We start from the raw sequence: 20,991 nt of genomic DNA on the forward strand, positions 1-20,991 counted from the left end.
TACAGCTAACTCTCCAGTTAAAATCTATAATGTCTCCACTCGATGAAGTGTGAAATATAAATGGCTAAATAGGCAAAAAGGAAAGTTTTATTTTGTCATGGACATTTATGTAGATGTGACTTAAGTGACTGAAATAATTGTTACATAAAATAAGGAGTTTGGGAAAGAAAGCATAACTTGGACCATTTTAACATAGCCTCCAGTTACTTTGACTTCCATGTTTTTAGTTTTAATCAAGTCTCAATCTTGGCATCATACCCAAATATTCAGTGTAAACAAAATAATGTCTCAGAAAGGAATTGAGGAATTTTGTTCTAACGTAATCATAACTGATATGTAAAAAATTATAAAGGAGCATGATGCCTTTTTTTCTTGTAGTCATATGCTCCCATTGCAGTGTAAATAACCGCTAACTTGCTAATGTAAAAGCTATAAATGTGCTGCTTTTATGCTGTTTCACAGTGTGATTATTCAGTCAAAATTGATTTACTTCAGGTAAAGTCTATTCCACTGGTGATTCCATTGGTGATATAGTCACTCTACATAGGAGACACTGTGACACTCTGGAACATGTATGCTTTCTGTCCACTCAGAATTTATGATGGTTGTGGCCTTTGGGTCACACAAGCCTTCCAAGCAATGCTAAAAGCAGTCCTTTAATGAAGAAAGCACTCCATTGTAGAACTGAGTCAACACAACATTCAGTGTGTGTAGCCCAGATTAATATTTTACCATGTTCAGTCTTCATATCCCTCATGTCTGGGTGTTCACTAGAGCTAAGTAATCCCCCAAGTTACATAAAGAAAATGTCCACACAGTGCTCAGTACTCTGATGCTACTCCAGTTTTCCACAGCTTCCATAAAATTCCCACAAGTTGCTGGCCTCTTTCAGACAGTCTTTTTTGTAGTTTAATAATCAAGTAAACTGTAATTTCTTTATATAAAACACTAGCATGCTGTGGCTCTGTAATAGTTCGTGTTCAATACACAGACCCACCTCACAAGCAAATCCTCTTTTGTGATATCTAAGCCCATAATAAGAGTAATCCCACAGTACTGGATCATTCTCATGGCAAAATTTAATGCCACTGAGCGGATGGCATCTCTCGTTTTCTCACTCACATGTAAACGTTTCACCTGATTCCCCTTCTATTCACACCTTGGTGTCCGGAAACTTGAAAGGCGGAGTCAGCTACACGGGAAGAAATATATTTGATTTAAGTAAGTGGAAATTTATGTTTAGGCATTCTATTCAAACCATTTCCCCCCTTTTAAAGATTACTAGCAGAACGGTAACTTTGTACAAGATCGAAACATTAGCTATACTGTTCATGTGAACACAGTCAAGCAATACATACAAAGCTGACATAATACAATGTGATGTCATGACAGATGGACTGTTGATCAATGAGGGGTAAACAAACAAGTGCAAACCAGTAATGGTAAACAAACAACTGGATGCGACGGCATGGCTGTGATAGGCGAAGATGTGCAATGTGGTCACGGAGGAACCAGGACAACGTTAACAGTCGAAGTGGGGCCTGGGGACAAGACGAGGCAGAGAAAAGCAGCACAACACCGGCTTGTGCAACAGCCCAACGCACACAGCACATTCACAGCAGGCGACACAACAAATGAACCGAAACCTGACGTGTATGTACCACTACTTATTTAGAAGGTTTGAGATAAACCACTGCAGTGTGTCTTTGCAAAGAAGAACTCAAAATTGACTGAAGGTGTGTGTGTGTGTGTGTGTGTGTGTGTGTGTGTGTGTGTTGGGGAGTCTAGTAGTGCATCATTTCAGGAATTACTCTAGTAAATCTGAGCTGATTCATATTCCGTTCACATAAAGGCAAGGCCCATTTAGCAATTGTAATATGCTGGTAAGGGCTCCTTTATTGTGTTTTGAATGTCCTTTCTCCGATTCCCTTACTTTGTCGCTCCAGTGTTCTTTCCTCTTGTAGAAGATAATTGAGTTTGTGGTTGGCTCCTTTTAAGGTGAAAATAGATATAGGAATTTACTATTTAAATTTGAATATGTTTTGTCTCATATAAATGTCTCAGTTTGTCGACAGCTCTGATTGAGGAAAGCGGGTCATATATACAAAACAAATCAATCAAAAAGCTTGAACAGATATACACAAATGCTGTATTTACTACGTGAGGCTACAATGTAAGAATACAGACTGCTCACAATTTTCACTTGAAACTCTTCAAGAAATAAACTCCAGTAAGTCAAATCCATGCTGAAATTGATCACACTTAGTCATAGCCCTGGTGGTGCTACATATATGCTAAAGTAAGGAAGAAAAATGATTATCAATGTAACCAACAATGTTAACACGAGTTGCAGTAAGATAACCAAGGAGAATGTGGCCTCGGAACACTTTAGCGCTCACTTTAGCTCAGCTCAATTTAGGTCTCTGCCCTCTTCAGGTATTATTGCGTGTCAAATCCCAAACTATGGTTTGCACAGACACTGGAACAGATGCTCTTCGTAAATCCTTACAACTGCAGATGCCTGGTCAGACAGAGGAAGCACTGTGTGGATTGGGAATACAGAGTAGCTCACTGGTGAAGAAATAAGGGCTAAGGAAATATGGGTCGAACTGAAAATAATTGATGGGTGGGAAGAGCTGATATAGTACTTGGGGGCAGAGTGTAAGAGTGTAAGAAATTTGTTCTACATTGCATCTCTGATGGCGATGAATGGTAGTATATTCAACACTGGTAATGACAGTATTGCTGTTCTGATGAGGAAAAGTTGCTGTCAAAGGTCTGTGCATGTCAGCCAGAATGAGGGCATATATAAATGCTACAGCTATCTGAACTACATGATGAGATTTAATAAACAGCTATGCTTATGTTTGTGCTCAGAGGCAAAACCCACTGATATGAGAGGTTGGTCTGTAAACATTCAGCATTGTGGCTAAAAAAGAAAGTCAGGCTGAACAATTCAGAGGCGATTGCGTGTGCCGTCAGACCAAGACGGAAGAATTCAAGGAGTGTGTCTTGAGGGCAGAGGACACCTGGAGGGCAGAGTGTATGCCTTGAAGGCAGAGTCCAGTGAATTCAGACAGCCCAGTCAACGTGTTGAAGTGGGCGGTGGGACTGGGTCTCTCCAAGAAGACTACACAGGCGAGAAGGAGCGAGGGGGGGGGGGGGGGGACGGACAGTGAGGTGCAAGAAGCAGATCTGCCCTGAGGGAGGGTACAAATCACAGTGAAAAGGCACAGGGCACTAGAGTTTTCTCAGGGGGGAGAAGGTTAAGTTATTAGGAGGGGAATGGGCAGCCAGGGCCAGGGTTGGGGCTCAGCCTCCCTTCCCCCTGCTGCTGCACTTCAGAATATGGTGGTCTCGTACTTGGTGCTGCTGGATGGCCTTGAGGAGTCGCGGGGTTCGAAGAGCCAGCTGGTGCTGCCCAAGGACTGCACGTCTGTGTCCTGCTCTGCAGGGTCCATCTGCCGGGGAGGGAGGAGGAGGGGAAGGGGGGATGCATGAGACTGCAGGAGGGTACGGCAGCCAATGTTCGTCCACATCAAGCTCCACAGAGTGGACACATCGTAGAGAAGGTGCTGCGAGCATTTACAGCAACACCGGGGCCTGCTTCTCACACTAGTTCGTATGTTGCTTTGAAACTAAGCAACTGAAAGCACTTGCTCTTTTCTTTACTTTGATCATGATTTGCACTGAGAACATTTACTGCTGTGCCACCTGCAAATTTAACTTGGTACTACCGAATATTTTCATTTGTGCATTTGTGTAGTGTATTTTAAAATGACATTCTCTGGGGTCTTTAAGACCTAAATATTAAAACTGTTAAAAGTGCACAAAAGCCAGCAAGGAAAAAAGACAGCAGTTAACGTGATCTCAGTTGCATACTTCTAGATGACTGTGATATTGTTTATTCAGTGTTAGCCATCTTAGCATATCAAACCATTCCTTCAAACTAATGTATTATTCAGATCGTGTACTTTTTTCACTAGTAAATCAGCAAGTTTCAAAAGTTACAACATACTTTCCAAACTTGATATGATACACATTTAAATTAGGACCTTCAGATGACACTTATATGCTAAATTTAGATGCTGTAACATCTCCTTAGAGGACAGGCTGAAGCATCACAATGGCGACTGAAGGCATCACTGCATTTCAATGCAATTTCTTGAAAATAACTCTCATGAATCACTTTTTACTTTGCCATATGGATCACAACCCACATGATATTGTTTCTTATATGCTGCTGTAGGCCTTCTAAGGATTATATACCACATGATGAATAAATGCTGACACATTCCCTTAAGCACCACCATTACTGAAAAAACCTAAAGTTGTCAAGATAAGACCACTGAGCCAACACATGTCAACCTGATGCAATTTTTGAAGTGTATATAAGCCCATTCACAAAGTTCCCCACTGAACAAACACTGCATCACTCTCACTGGAGTGTCTGGCAAAACAAACACTGAAGCACTTTCACAGGAGTGCCTGACCAAACAAACACTGCAGATCCCCTACAGGAATGCCTTACCAAACAAACACTGCAACACCATGCAGGTGTGCTTGACCAAGAAAGCACTGCAACACTCACAGGAGTCCCTGTCCAAATAAACACTGTAGCACCTTCACAGGTGTGCCTGACCGAACAAGGATTGGATCATCCTCACCTGAGCACCTGACTGCAACATCCTTACAGGAGTGCCTGAGTGAACAAACACTGTAACAACCTCACAGGAGTGCCTCAGTGAACAAACACTGCAGCACGCTCACAGGAGTGCCTGACTGAACAAACACTGCAGCACCCTCACAGGAGTGCCTGACCAAACAAACACTGCAGCACCCTCACAGGAGTGCCTGACCAAACAAACACTGCAGCACCCTCACAGGAGTGCCTGACCTACATCCTGAGCTGTAAAACCGATGGCCTGACAACCAAAACGTGAATGGTAATAAAAGACAAGCCAAAATAAGGAAAAGTGGCAAGAAAATTAGTTAGAGGGTGGAAAATGTTTGGAGGTGAGAAAGGGAGGATGTGAGGGAGAGCAAAAAGAAGGAGACAGGTAGAAAGAAAGTCTGAATAACATGCAGAACCTGGACTCCAGGGCTGACAGAGGGCAGCGGGAGGTAGGAGGGGCGGTGAGCAGAGCAGGTGTGACAGTAGCAACAGCGGCATTCTAGCACAGGTGCACCCTAAGCAGAAGGAGGTGGAGGAGGAGGAGGAGGAGGAGGAGGAGAGATAATCGTGTTACAGGCCTAGGGCAACAAGTCAGGGACAGTAGAAGACACAAGTCAGAAATCATTTAGGACAGGGAAGCTTTTCTATTATGTCTAGAATATACATAAATGGTTACAACATGGGACACCTTATACCAAAAGAGACCAGTACAAACATTGTCAAAAACAGCTAAAAAAAATCAAGCTGTGTCAGTCAGAGTTTATTTTGTACTGTTACTTACCATTGCTCGACGAGTGCTGTTGCGAGACTGAGAAGTCGGTCTGCTGCTCCTAGTCTCTATGATCTCTGAGGCCAGACCATAGGAACTGTGACGTCGGGCCTTCTGTGCCTGAAGAGCAACCTGATAGGCCACCTCAAACGCCTGTCCCAGAGTCAGAATGATCTCATAGGTTTGTGTCTGTGTCAGGAAAGACCACATGTGAGTACAATATGAAAGACATGAGAAAAATCTGACTAAAAGCAATTTAATGTGCAGTCTTACTAACTCCAATACAATTTAGTGATCAATTCAATTACTTTTGTCAGTTACTTTTGATACTTCCTACTTTTGTTATAATTAATTTAGCTTTTGTTTCACATTCAGTGTTTTATACAGGTGTATTGGATGCTTTTGCTGTTTGTTTTTTTGTTTTGTTTTGGTTTTTTTTACACATTTTCACAATTTATAATGACTTTGTGAGCATAACAGTCTACCAAGCCACCTGTCACAAAAATGTATGATCAATTTATATATAAAGTAGATCTGTAACTTGAATAGCTTGTTTCTGGAAAAAGATTTGTTGTCTGAAACTGTTCTCACTCAGGCCACACACAAGACCACATTAAAACCTAATTTTGATTTAATTTCTATCTCATCGCTCTCGCATTTCATGTATCGGCATCTTCCTGGCTCAAGTGCACTCCTGCAGTCACTCTGCGTGTGCAGATAGTTCAAGTGATCTGAAGGGTTAGAGTTTCACCACTTCTACTGTAGTGAAGACATGGCAGAAGTGATGTCCAGACTTCAGGTCTTTCGTGATGTAGGCAAAGGTGCGGAGGTCGTCGGGGTCCTGGGCCGCACAAGAGATGTTCTGGATCTCGTGCTCTGCCACTATAGCCTGCATGAGCATGTGTGTGTGCACATTTGATGATATTATAAGATTGAGGACATTTTGCCATCTGAATGACTAAATGTTAATGATGGTCTGATGAAGGACATGGTCTGTGTACATGTGATTTTTGCAAAAATGGAATTAACTGATTTTGGCCTCTAGCTCACCTTAGTTGCTGCATCGATGAACCTGACTCCTCTGTAAGTGATGGACAGGATTATGACGGGGCCTTTCCGATGGTCCTTTGATTTCTGATTATGGATTGCAGAGGGAAGGGAAGGGTTGTAAGTCTGGTATACTGATGAGTCAGCATTATTTGTGCCCTAGTGCCCTATTAGCTAATTGAATAATGTTTTAAAAAATTTTGCCCGAGCTAAAGGAGACATGATAATAATAGCTGACAGATTGTTGGAGTGAAAAACCAGAGCCTCCAGGACACTGCAGTTCAGTTAAATATAATGAGAGGTGAAACTCCTGTTATTACCCTGATTCAAGTTCAACGAGAGGTGTGAAAACCCTGTTGTCTTTACCCTGATTCTGGCACAGGCCTCCTGGGTAGACTCAATGCCTCGCAGGTCTCTGATGATCACAGAGCCCAGATACTACAAAGAGAAGAGCTCAGTATTACAGTAGGGTGATCAAGCACAGGTTAAAGTTTCGATCTTTGCTTTATCAGGTCACTAATAAGATGGTCTGCACAGTTCTGACAGTGGAAATGATGCCACCTTTGAATTATTCTCTCCAAAGAGGTTTTAGAATGACAATGGCCCAATTACATACTTTTGTTCCAGTACTTTCTTAGAACTTTCATAATTATACGGGACCTTAATAGTTATATATAGCATATGTAACTTGAGAATGGCATCAGTGGTTAATAAACATGTATTTACTAATGAACACAATAACTGTAGCTAGTATAGACTGTATACTAGCTGCTGTGTAGCTAGCATAATGATTGTAATTAGTCTAGTGCAAATTACACTTAAATATAGCACAGTTTATCAACAAATCCTGAACTCTCTGTGAACTTACACTGTTAGACTCTTATACAATTCATTCAAATATATGCAAAATATATGCTGATGTGTATAAATATGCAGAGAGTTACAGAAATAACTTACACTAGCTTCATAGCAACAAGCCTCAGTGATGAGTTTCTCAGGATGGTGGTGCCAGGTGGAGACAGTTGTGTATGTAGCAGACTGGCTCGGAGGCCGCAGGCTGAAGCGGGACTCTCGCTGCCGATCTATGTGCCGGTCCTACAGAAGTGATGAAGACAAATTGATGACATAGCTGAATCGTGAATATTTGAAAGATGGAATTTTATTGAGTTCTGGAGCCAGGAAGTGGCACATTAGTAGCAAGTAAATTCATTAAGAATTCATTTCTTGAGATGATTCATCAAAGGCTTACTTCATTTTCAACCCATCTCAAGTATAGTGGCATCTGGTTTGGTTGCAGCAGTAAACTGGCCAAGAGCATAGGTGAATTTTTTAATCAACAGGAGCATTATTCTCTCTGATGAATGACGGCATTACCAGTGAGGGCCGCATGACAGATTCAAGACTCACATGCGAGCGTGGCCTCTCACTGTAGGAGCGGAGCGAGGCGCTGCACTCCTGATCCACGGCACGCCCCTTCCTCGCATATTCCCCCAGCGGCAGCAGGGTGTCCATGGAGCGACTAGTGGACGGGTCCATGTAACCGAGTGGTGCCGGATTCTGAGACAAAAGGTCCTGAATCTAAATCCCAGACATACACATGCAATTAATGTACATTATAAACATAACATAAACATTACTCATAACTTTAGATTAGAGTATTATGTCATGAGGTCAGGTGTCTGAATGGTGAAAAGGAACCTTTATGATATATTTTATGGTCAGGAATGTAATTTATGGTAGGCAGTGTGATGCCTGACACCTTGAGCTGGGAGAAACGGTTGGATTTGGAAGGCGCCTCCTCGTAGGGGCGTTCCGCTATTGAGGCAATAATCCTCTTCCTGTGGCCAAGCAGGCCAATTTTTAACACCTACAGGAGACAGGACAAGGTCCATAATCTGAACTGGACAAAAAATGCACCTCCCCAGGAGCTGACCGAGGAGGACTTCCAGTCAGGCACAATACATACATGCCAAGTGATTGTGGTCACGGGACAGTCATAATGACACATGGAAGATCTGATAAACAGCTTCCCACATTTGCGATGTAAAGAAACATATAATGCATGCATGTTCGCAGTGGGAAATGGGAAGTGTGGTTACATTGACAATCTCCAACTCCCACAGGTTCTTCACGCACTCGAGGGTGCGGTAGCCGCTGGACAGGAAGTTGTGGAGATACTCCCCCAGACCTAGGTTTTCCAGCCAGGAGGCCAGAGAGGTACTGCCATCACAGCCCAAAGCTTTCACCTACAGGTGGTGGAGTGAAGCACAATTTACAAAATGCAAGAACTGCACAATTTACATCAAACCTCAAGACCTGCACAATTTACACTGAACCTCAAGATTTGTACAAATTACACTAATGAGGCTGAATAATTTGCAAACTGAAGAAAATATTCACTTTAGATCTTCATTTTGAGGGACACCTGTTTAGTGGTTATCCAGTTCATCATACATAATGTTAGACTTCATAGGTAAAACATTTCATAACCTAGTAGCAGATAAATATTACCTGTGTGTAATAGTACTATGTATTCTACCTTTGGTAGACTCTTTGCTGCATGGAGAATTTTCTTCCGATGGCCAGGGTCTGTGATGCCAATTTCTCTAAGGTCCTCATCTTCCATTACATTACTACCCTGGAGACATGCGTGCAAGTTTCTTCTTTATTAAATAAAATCCAATCATTTTGTGATCAGTGGAAATCATTCCAACAAATACACTGGAGTGGCATCAAAAGAATCATTCATTTCACTGAATAAATGTGTGTAGACAGTGAAATACATGGGAGTACTTAAAAGACAATACCTTGCACTGTCATAGACATTTATGTAGTTTCTTTCCAAAAGGATGTTATGTCCAAATGCATTTTATACAAAATTGCGACATATTCACAGACCATCCATAAAGTATTATTTGGGATCAATTCCAGTTGTAACCTATTTTACTTCTGGAGGGAAATTCAGAGGATATGAAATGAATGTTTAACAAGCATATTTGAGTCAGAGACTGTTTCAGTTCATACTGTTAACTGACCAAGCTATCACTTGAGCGCAAGGGATAAAACGACCCGAGGCGAACTCACCATGAAGCGCAGGTCATCAAAGCCACTGAGGAGCAGCTTGCTCTCATACTGGGGGAAGCCCACGTGCTCCAGCCACTCCCCCACTGACTGCCCCAGCACCCGGCTCCCCGCCGTGTCTGCCGACAAAGGGAGGCGTCTGAGCAGCGAGAAGCCATTCAGCCGATAGCATCGGCACTCCGAGGCCGAGATGTGACACTGCCACATCATCTTTGGCCAACAGAGCCAAGGGCAGCAGCAGCAAGGCAGGGTCCAGACTTGGGCGAAGGGCCGCCGGCAGCAGGGAGGCCCACGACTCGCAGACGAGAATGAGCAGGCCACCGGGAGCCTCCGCCGCTGGACAGCGGGGGTTTGAGGGTTTGGAGGTGGGGGTTGATGTGGGGGAGGGGCAGGATGGGCAGGTGGAAGTAGAGGTTGGCTGGCGGTCCTTTTTTAAGGGTGGCTTCAAGTAAGCGTGGCCAGTGAGGAAGGGCAATTTGGCATTGTCCTTCAAGAGGAGAGGAAGAGAGTGGGCCGGTGCACGCTTAATTGGCTCCCTTGGATCATCTTCAAACTGCTTGGACTTAAAAGGGGTCTGTGGTGTGATGGGAAGAACAGAAAGTTCTCAGGGAACTTCACCTCTACTGTTAGCAACAAACAAGAAACATATTCCCCAACATACACATTTCTGTTAGAAGCACACAGCCCTTCAGATTACAAAGCTCAAACAAATCTACTCAGTGGTACTCAGTGGAAAGCTTCTCAAAATCCCCCTGATTATTTATTTTTTTTATAAATGTATGAACCACGACAACCAATTGACTGTCACACAAAACTGATTCTTTTTACATCACTCTTTTGCATCATTACTGAGATGAAATTCATGTCACATTTACCAAGTCCACGCTCCCTCACTGCCCTACCGTTGATTCAGAGTTCCTCTATCCCAAAAAACCCATAAGAGAGTTGCATATATGGCCACTGCCAAATCAACTAGCGTCTGACGACGACTACTTTCTTCTCCCTGTAATCCAAGGACTACTGGTCCTTCTCGGCTTAAACGCACTCCGGTGGTCTAGCATGCCAGAGCAGAGTGTATCATCAACGCAGGTACAGCCAACCCTTGATCCAGCAGAAAGCAGGCAGGCTGAAACGGTGGACAGATAACTCCATTGGGAAGCCCTGCAGGTGGCTCCTTCTCCTTCGCTGCGGTCCAGCGCCGCGCTGAGTGCTCTCCTCGTCCGTGGCCGACGTTCCTGGGGGTCCCGCTCCCGGGTTCAGGCTCTGCTGCATCCCCAGAGCCTGGCGCGCTGAGTCACAACGGCAGCTGCAATCGCCGCTCAGCAAGCAAAGCTTCCAGATGACACCCTCCTCCCGAAAGCCAGTGGCACCGCCGTCCCTCCTCGGCTGCAGTCATCAATCCCACGTCGTGCAGATGCCCTCATCCTAATCCCTTTCAACGCAATGGTGCTTCTTGCATTGTTTCTTTTGTTCTTCTGGGTTTTTTTAATTCTATTCTCTATGGCCACTTCCTCACCACGAGCTCCTTTGCCTGCTCTCGCTTATTGACACTCTCTTGTCTGCAAGCACTGCGGGGCTGCCATATGCTGTCTGACGCTGCGCGCCACTGCACAGTGTATACGCGTTCCCTCCCTCCCCCCACCCCCTCCTTTTCACTGGCTCAATCCTCACACACTCACCCTCTTCCTTACTTTCTATCTCTCTCTCTTGCTCTCTCTCTATCTCTCTGTTTCTAATGCATACACACACGTTCAATCCCCAGCCTCCCCCACTCTCTCCCTTTCTCTTTCTCTCTCTCTCTCTCTCTCCATACCTTGCTTGCTCTCTTCTCTGTTCACCGCACTGATTAAAATTGCACACAGGCTCTCTGATCTTGCTGGTGCAGAAAGGACATTGTTGAGGTAGGAGCAAGAGAGAGAGAGAGAGAGAGAGACAAACCCAAATCACAAACCACCGTGCCAGGACCAATCAGAAAATGAGAGGAAACAGGGAGAGTAAAACATGTCTGATCTCCACCCACTACCACCATCCCTTTTACACACTTAAGGGCTTACAGAGGCCATGCACTCTGTCTATGAAAAATTAAATTACGGTCAAAGTCCATGGCAAATTATCAGAGAAATTGCATCCATGAACGTGTCTCTGTATTGCTGAGGAGCAGGAGCCGCATGTTAAGTCAGCGAAATGCACCATGCATTCACACACCCACACCCACACACACAAACACACACACACACAATCACACACTGTAGTTATCCTACCATAATCCTTCCCAAACCGACTTTCACAGCAGAAAATGCTAACATCTGAGCCTAATCAACCACAGGGATTTCGTATTGTTAAAAATGTGCACCATTATCTTACATTTCCATGGCAGCATATGCAACTCTCACACTCCTCAGCATGAAAGGCGTCATGAAATATTCTCCTTTGGTGTTACACATCGATGCATGTGCATGCATGCAGGTAACTATGAGATTGCATGAGGGAGGAGGCTAATCACATGAGCTGTCAGTCTGCCTGAACATTACTTACAATATAAAGGCAAAAACCTCTGCCTGAGATGATGTCAGCGTAACACACTTAGTGATTGACAAGGACATCATCGTTAACTGGTTCAAAACTCCAGAGGAGGTAGAGTCATCTGATGCAAGCATCTATGCGAAACACATTTGTTTGCAGTGAAACAAAACTGATGGTGATTTGTAATTTAAATGAGTAAACCCCTAAGATTTTCCCCTAAATATGGATAATGCTCATTATAGGGTTATAACACCAACTCCTCTTAAAGGAAAGTTTTGTGCACATGCCCGGTTTTGCTAAATTTGGTTATCCAGCAGTGTTTATCCAGCCACTTGATATCCAAGCTGAAAAGGGGTGTTGCAGATACACTGCTGCCTTCAGATGAATTCAGTTCATTAAAAAAATGTTAGCAAAATGGATTCAAGACAACTCAGCCAATAAATTGTAGACCTCTTTAAAACTGACACTTTTACATTGACAGATAAGATCAGCTATGAATAAAAAAACATCAAAAACATTTGTTTATGCTGCAAAAACACCTTGAAAACCATTCCATACAGGCAGAGAGCCTCCCAAGGCTGTCTGTAGAGCACTCCCTCACAAATAATGACTCACAAATTCAGATCCCACACGGCGACATCCTCCTCTCCAAGACTTTAGGAAGTTCAGCACTCAATGACTGCACTCCTCCCAGACAAAGCCTCTTGAAAATATACCGATATATAGCTCAATATAGCTATCACTTTGGGCTGCCAACACTGTATATGTGGGAGGATGCTTGAGGCCTAATTACCAGAAGTCACAGGGATGACCAGTATAGCTGAAGAAATGGGTCACTCTGTATCCTGTTTAAATCAGGCCAAGGTACCCATAGTGTATTAGTGGGTGTCTGTGTCAAAATACCGCACTCAAAAACACTGCGCCAAGTCACAGCCATGAAGGGCAGACAGGAATTTGTGCTGTAGAGGAAAAGGCCTCAGATACATGACAGCAGTGTACAGGAAGACGCTTGCCAGTGTGTTCAGAGTTACGCTTAAATAAGATGACTTAATTAATGCATGGATTTACAGCGCAGTTTGCTGGTAACACAGTGCAATCCGTTAGGTCGATTAATTTCATCCCATTTGTTAGAAGGATTAGACAGACCTCCAGCTATGCCAAAAAAGTATTATCGAACTTAAAACACAGAGCAGTGAAGATCCCAAATTCACAATTTGTGTTGGTTTGGCTCTGTATTCCAGCACATTGGATTTGGAACAATGCAATGTAATGCAGGAATTCTGCCTTAATATGAGAGTATATTCATCTTTGCTGGGTGAATCGCAGACAGTCCCTCCATTTTGGTGGCTGTAACTAATGGGCAGCTGGTGTCTCAGTTGCAACAGGTAATAAACAAGAGACCAAGCCAAAATGTAAATCATGTTTAAATTCAGTTTATTGATAAGCTTAGTATCTGCAAGCAACCTGACAGATCAAGGAAGATTGAAGAATACGTCCAAAAAACTGCTGAAGAGATCAAGAATGTGATCCAGAATGTATTCATATCAGCTAAGCTGACGGTTCCCATTTCCACCATGATCCAGACCCAGCTAGGGATACAGTGTTTTTAATGGCTTGGTTCATGCAATTTAAGAGGTGAGAGAGAGTGCTGAAGACTAAGGACTAGGTTGAAAAACACCGGCCTAAGGAGGAAAATACACCTGCGTGACCTTGGGGGTTCAGAAGAAGATACAAAACAGCTTCAAGGACAAAAAGACCAAGTCACAGTTTGCTAAAAAGTAGCTAAATTAGATCAATTTAAAAAAAATTTGCTCATGATTCAAAGCATATTGCATCATCTCTGAAACATGGCAACCATGGGCATGTATAGCTGGCAGAAGAAAAGACTTTGTCTGTATTGATTATGTGACTGCCATCTGCAACAGAAGGATGAATTCTGCAATGTGCAGAAATGTCTGCTCAGATCCAACCAAACATCTCAAAGCCCAGTGGGTGAAACAGCAACACTGTGACCCCATACAAACGAATAAAGTGATTCTGGAGTTTCTCAGGGCCAAAAAAGTGGAACGTTTGTGACTGGCTGATTCAGTCATCCGGCCTGGAGCCTATGGAGCACATATTGTGCTTAGTGAGGACTGGAAGGAGAAAGCCTCCAACGCCTCCAACGACAGGAACTGAGAGAGCCTGCATTACAATCCTGGCAGAGCAAGAGTAAGGAAGATTCCCAGCATCTGGCAGAGCTGAGAGAAGAACACAAATCCTTCACTTGAGTAAAGGTAGAAAGAGCTTAATGTAGTATTTCTCAGCTGAAAGTGAAAGTCCTTCAAAAATGCAATTATTGAAGTACTTCATCAAAATTTAATTAAGTTAAAATTAAGTTAAAGTAAAAGCAAGGCTTATATTTATATGCTAAAGGAATAATGTAATAATGCAATAATGCTGTGTAACAGACAACTTTAACTATAGTTCTTTTTCAGTAAAAACAGGTACACTCCATTTTGTTTAATTATCAAAAGTCAAATGCAATCATTCATATTTTTCTTAGTTCACTGAAAATACATACTCACCAAAGTAACTAGCTGTTAGGTATGTCAAAAGTAACCTGTCTGCTTAATTGTAGTAGAGTAGACATTCTCTAAAAGCTTCAGCAAGCAAGTAAATTACAAATGCTCAACAATGTTAAATACAGTAATGAAGTTCTCTGTTGCTTTCGAACCCTGACAACTGGTGATCTTCTATATGGGTCACATAGTCACTGACTGGCTTTGCAACCAAATCCTAAACCAGGCAATTTCATTCAACATTATGTTAATTTGTCCAATTGCTCTCAAATGAAAAGATATGTTTAAATGGGGCTGAGAGCACGCACTACCCCTAGAGCTGATGGTTGCTGGATGACAAAGGCCAAAACAACAACAAAATGAAGCTTACCCACTGCTCTGTGCTTTCTATATGCTGCACAATGCCTTTTTAGCATTCCTGTGGGGCCATCTGATCCTCCTAAGAAATGAGTTGAAATGAAGCCTACAATTAATCCACTTCAGTGCACATTTGGCTCTTCTCTAAGAAGTATGGTGAGATCAGTAAAAGATGGATCCATTTTACTCTCTTTGAGGTGTAGCTTTGTGTTTTACCTCTGCTCACTGGCCCTGGCTCCTTGGAAAGCTCAATGCCGGCATCAATTAATGTCATGATCCTTTCAATCTAGTGGAGAGAAGTAGGAAGGTCAGATACATGGATTTTTTAAAAATATGGAAACTTTTTAAAAAGACATTAACATGTTAGCATTATAGATTTCTCCAATCTAACCTGTTGATTTTCATATAGGCATATTTTTTACTAATATGTTAAGTATAATCGAAACACAACTTTCATAATGATAGTTACAAAATGCCTTTGAATACCGAATACAATAAGTTAATGAATAAAAGCAGACTGAAGTCAGACTACAGTCAGAACCAATTCCTGGTGCTTTAGCTGATACCATGCCTCATGTCTTTATGATTATGTAATCAATCCATAGGCTCATATCTAATCAATCCAATATATTTCATGAGAGGCCAAAAATAGAAAAGGGAAAAGGTTTTGATGTAATATTTACGGTCTGAAAAACCCCTTCTGCTCTGCGCTAGTGGCATCAACATGTCAGCAAGTGTCTGGATTCATTTACCAGTCAGACACCAAGGCCCACATGGAAGTTCCCCCGAAGCCACAGCCCTTCACATTTTCCACTCCAAATTAACCTACTTACAGTCTATATTGCATCCCCCACCCCACCACTGCCATCCACCATGGAGTGCACCTTACATCATCACAGCCTCTGAAGGTACACCTCAGAGATCTCAGAGCTGCTAATGTATATGCAAATCTCCATCAAGAGAAATCCATTTCATTCCCTTGACACAGTTTCTACAGAGCTGTCGTTTCAGACCAAAACTGAATGAATGAACAGCAGGCGAACGAAAGCAATTCAGTGAAATGGTCCTAGACAGGACTTCATAAGAAAGGCAGAACAAGTGTGGCCCCCCGCCCAACTCCCCACCACCACCACCCCATTAGTGAGTCTTCTTTCTGGAATTCTTACAGCCAGACTCACAGTGGCAGCCCCTGAATGAGGAGATTAGGATAATGCTGTCGTCTTATAATTCTGAGCTCCGACTATGATCAGAAACATGTGACAACACCACAAGTGAATGACCTGTCAAATATTCTGCACTATTTAACTTTTTTTTAAATTTAAAACAAGAAAAGCTCTTATGTCCTTTTTTCACCATTCATCAAATAGGTGTTGCTGAGGAGATCACAGCACAACCATGTGCTTTACGCACAAACTGTATTATTTAGCTCTTGGGTTAGGAGACTAATAGGAAACATGTATGGATGGAGGGGGTTGTCATGGAAAATGAATGATGTTGCTTGCTTGCAATATCTAAAGTGTTTCCAGATTTATGTCCACACATAACTGAGATTCGAGAACATTGCAACCAAGGCCACTTCAATATGTGGCTTGTTAGATCAGTTCTCAAGGTGGCCAAGATCCATACTGAACACCTGACATTTACAGAGTCTTGGCATAATCAGATATGCCAAGTTGCATTGAGCAGAAAAGGGTAACCCTGACCATAGATGTGGTTGGCAAATGAGGGATCTGAAAAGGATTTGAAGAACAAATAAATCAGAGAGTGCTTCATGAATACATGGTTGATGTAAGAAAAAAACTGCACAAATTCTAGTGAAACCCCTCAATTCTGAAAATGTGTACAGTGATTTCTCATTGTAAGAGGAAGTCACTGAACTGTGGTCAGAAGTCTTCATTATACCAAAACCCAAGACTGAGTACAGAGGGAGAGAGGAAAGAGGAGGGGAAAGGGAGAGAGAGAGACAGGAGGGAGAGAGAGAGAGAGAAAGAGAGAGAGAGAGAGAGAGAGAGAGAGAGAGAGAGAGAGAGAGAGAGAGGGGGAAAATGAGAGCGAGGCAGAGTGGGGAGGAAGAGTGAGCAAAAGAGGAAGAGAAAAAGAAAGAGAGAGTATAAGAGAAAGAGGTGAACAGGGAAGAGGTAGAGACCCATCAGTTACAGCAGTCATAGCTCTGAGTCTTCAAGTTTCAAGGCTTTGAAAGATGGTGCATGAAAAGCTAAGTTCCCAGTCTGCAGAGCCAGCAATCTGGGACATCACACAAGGTCCAATGCTAACGAGTGGAGATGGGAAAGCCAGCAGCTTTAAGAGAATGGGTAGTGAAGTGATAATAAAGATTTAATACTGCCCTGCCCTTTCTTCATGTGCCAGACTGGGTTCAAGATTACCACCCCCAAAGACTTCTGAGAGGTTGTACAGGAAGAGCAGGCTTTATCTTCAGGCCCAGTGTGCCATGTCCAACTCATAGGTACCAGTGTAGAGGTAAAGTGAGTAGAGGAAATACAACACAACTATTGACTCAATGATTTGGAGCAAATATGCACTGCACTGTGCGTCAGGACAGGTGGGTCTTTTTTTCCCCTGACCTCCACCCCACCTCCCATCCTTTCCTCCTTGCATCTTTCTTGCTTTCTTGCTATCCCTCAACATCTTCTTGCTGCATGAATTATGAATAGAGATACACTACCATCTGTGCTGATGATGTTTGACCACTCCCTTAATTATTTAAATAATAACAAACAACACCACCACCTCTATGGACACTCTAAAACATTCACACCTTGGTTACAAGGTGGTACACAGTGATTTCAGAACTGCAGGTCGTGAATGCAAGAGGTTCTTCTAAACTCCAACATGAAGCTATGATTTGTGCATTGGGATTACAAGTAGAGTATTTTCATTATGCATATACAGTACAGTAGGTATTCAGCTGTGGTATCATAGAATTTAAACCCCTAAGGATCCTACTGATAAAACATAGCTGAACAGTTTCATAATCCCTTAGAGAGTACATCATACATCATATTCCTTTCTACTGAAAGAATAAGGTTTGGAATGAATCAATCAAGTATCTGAAGCTTGTCAGAGACCTAGCGCAACTTACAGGTCAAGGCCCTTGTAGTTACTGTCACTCTTGACTGTTGTTTCCCAAATACTTTTGGCAGCCTTACTAAGCATTCCCAGTGGTTTACCAGAGGCATCCTGTGCCAGTGTGCCAGCTTGCTGGTTCTGCTTTATTATATATGAATTTTGTAATCCCTTTTAGTTAATTAAATGATTAATCTAACTGGTTGGCACTTTGTCATCACACCTGACTCTCAGACAAAGGGAGGGTGGAAAATCTGTAGGGCCTATACCTTAAGGATTATGGTTTGAATACCTCTGCTCTAGGGAATGTGGAGTCTTGCTTTGTAATGGCCAGCTGTTCATTGCCTCCAAAATCTCTCAGTAAAATCCACCTCTCTCACCACCCTTAACAACCCCCGACATGTCTGAACCTGGAGAGAGGAAACGGCACAGGAGAACTGCAGAAAAACAGGATGCCCTTGAGAACAGGATACTCCACCCCAGTCACTAAACATTGCATCTTACCTCTGATCAGAGCCCACTTTGGCACTTCCTTTCTGTTTAAGTGGTGAGCTCAGAGCTTCATGTAAGAGGCACATATCTTGAACCAGTCCTTCTATACCCCTCTACCATGAGTCTTATCCTCACAAGAAACCAAGACGGTAATGCTCCTTTAAGGCAGGCATGCATATAAATTTTAACAGCACTAGCAAGAATGTCTGAAGGCAAGGCAATGGAAAGAGTTATCTTCATTGCGCATAAATATTATTGTGAAAACATTGCATAAATCACCCAGTATGTAGATATACTGTATGAATGTATTGAATGCATATTGATTAAGGGATCCACATTTCATTGTCACTCTCAGTGACTCACTACAAACTGCTGATAAAACTCTTTGGAGCATAAGAGTAGCATCCCTGGCTAGGATTATGACTAAGGCCTGTCAGAGGGAAGGCGAGGGGGAGGAGAGGGGACTGAAGGGAAGGGTGGTGTGTGTGCGTGGGCTGACCCCTGGGAAGGTGCCTGAGAAGATGTGGAATGACAGCTAAAGCCCAATTAGCCCCGTGTGCTGTGGCCAGCATGGGGTAGCAGGAGGGGCTGATGGGCCCAGCCAGGTGTTCAGAATTCAACCACAGACACTCACACTACCAGCTTCTCCTTCCACAGCTTCCAAGCTTCCCCTTCTTCTTTTCCCACCTCCTTTTGTTTATCCATTCATCATGTGTGTTTAGTGCAATCTCACTCTCTGTCCCTCTTGCTTATATGTTAACCCTATCTTTGCTGGCACCTCTGTAGGAAAAGAGGCCGTTGAGCCCTTACCTCATTCCACTCGGAGGTGAACCAGGACAGCCGGTCCATTTGCTCCCTCTCCACCTCGCAGCTGGCCAGCAACCCACTCCTTCCCAGAACCCCTTCCTCCTCACAGCACAGGGATGCCAGCATGTCCAAATCTGACTTTGAGAGGCTGCGGGTCAACTTCAGGTGTCCAGGAGACCTCCTCCTGGTCTGGGAGGATGGCTCAGGTATGCCCCTGGCCTTATCTCCAGTCTGATTCACAAAATCTACCATGGCAAAGTTGAGGTCAGTATCCGGAGTCGTTGTACTCATGTCTGGAAGAAGGTATGGCCAGTCTCTTGTGCAGCAGTTGTTGGGTCTGCCCAGGGGCACACACTATGGGACAAATCCTCTTTACCTCTGATCACAAGACAGATGCTCCTAGTCCTCTTGGTATTGTCATTATTGTCTGTATTATCTGGGGAATTAAAGAGGGAACATTACTCCATGCATTTCCTGCTGCTCTGTTGCAAAATGTCTTTGCATTGTTGCTAGTAGTGTTTTTGAACTAACAGAGTGTGAGGTGGCCTGATCTGACTTTTATCAGAGCCCACCCACAGTTTGTATCCTTCTGCCCTCCCTCTGGTGAGAAGCTCCAAGAGTTTTTCAAACAGCCTTTTCCTTCCTCTCCTTCATTTCTTCTTTTGGCATTCTCTCTAACCCCCCACCTCCACTAAAGGCAGGAGTACACCATAAAACTACTACCTTCAGTTATATTCAATCAGTCTTTTTTTCCATTAAACACAAAACAGTCAGTTCTAAGTGACCTCAAATTAAATTGTGCTTAGTCTATATCTGCAACAGCAAGTCCCATTGTTTGGAGCACAGAAAAACCCAACCAAAAAAAAAAACAGGAAATAAGATCAAATGCAAAGAGAAAAAATAATCACTTTCTTTAGCTTGGAACAGCATTTGTTGTGTACTACTTCTTTGGCTGGTATTCATAGACTGCTTGGTCCCCTGTCCACACTTGAGCATGGACTAGCCCCTACCCTGGGGATCCAAGGCCTGGTATTATTTTTACTGACAGGCTGGCTAATGAGGTTACTGAAGCTCTCCAAGTCTATGTCCATGTAGTATAATGGTCTACTGTCATTTTTTCTGAAAGAAACTGCTGCGCATGACAATGCTTAAAGCACAACTTGACAGGTATGTGCAAAATATTTCAAAGTGAAATCACAGCTCTCAAGAATAAAATAAATATAGATACTGAATCTACAACAGATTATTTATGATTTTAGATTATTTATTCTTTTAGACATATAGATTAGCATGCAACACTTTTACCTGTAGGTGGATGTTTTGATTTTGCTGTGAAGATAGTTAGGAAGCACCCCTTGGACAAACAGGGTCCAAAGCACATAATCCCAATTTTACTACCTTTTTTGAAGAAACAAAAAAAAAAATCAAATGTCATGAGTACACAATAAAGTCTAGCATCTTCTTGAATAATGGTGCAGACCTGCTTGCAAATGTGCCCAGTAGAAGAGCACGCAGCCAGTCCTGGTATTGCTATGCTCCAATGCAAAAATAATTACAGCAATAAATATATGAAACATGAACAGACACTATAGTGT

At 42.9% G+C, this 20,991-nt stretch overlaps 1 protein-coding gene across 1 annotated transcript; it reads right to left on the reverse strand.

Annotated features, from left to right (window-relative positions):
• Positions 1-65: 65 nt before the first annotated feature.
• Positions 66-20,799, reverse strand: anks1ab (ankyrin repeat and sterile alpha motif domain containing 1Ab). The gene is made up of 18 exons (XM_081717504.1): positions 20,702-20,799; positions 19,773-19,832; positions 19,400-19,641; positions 15,230-15,299; positions 15,027-15,095; positions 9,576-9,691; positions 9,031-9,129; positions 8,591-8,737; positions 8,251-8,358; positions 7,899-8,069; positions 7,449-7,586; positions 6,858-6,929; positions 6,495-6,578; positions 6,196-6,333; positions 5,457-5,633; positions 5,092-5,190; positions 3,364-3,461; positions 66-1,192 (listed from the first exon to the last, which is right to left on the reverse strand). Exons 1-18 carry the CDS (start codon positions 20,775-20,777, stop codon positions 1,189-1,191), a joined length of 1,968 nt encoding a protein of 655 aa, XP_081573630.1. The 5' UTR covers positions 20,778-20,799; the 3' UTR covers positions 66-1,188.
• Positions 20,800-20,991: the final 192 nt, after the last annotated feature.

The sequence above is a fragment of the Electrophorus electricus genome, chromosome 7 (genome assembly GCF_041902795.1).
Source record: "Electrophorus electricus isolate QZ-2024a chromosome 7, ASM4190279v1, whole genome shotgun sequence".
In the NCBI taxonomy this organism is placed as follows: Eukaryota; Metazoa; Chordata; class Actinopteri; order Gymnotiformes; family Gymnotidae; genus Electrophorus; species Electrophorus electricus.

Bases quoted from the DNA above. Each gene is read 5' to 3' on its own strand.
- anks1ab (XM_081717504.1), bottom strand. From the start codon at position 20,777: ATGTGCTTTGGACCCTGTTTGTCCAAGGGGTGCTTCCTAACTATCTTC. The intron at 7,587-7,898 runs GTGAGTCTTGAA...TCACTTCTGTAG, and splicing joins GTGAGAGGCCACGCTCGCAT to GACCGGCACATAGATCGGCA. The intron at 6,930-7,448 runs GTAAGTTATTTC...TTCTCTTTGTAG, and splicing joins CTTGTTGCTATGAAGCTAGT to TATCTGGGCTCTGTGATCAT.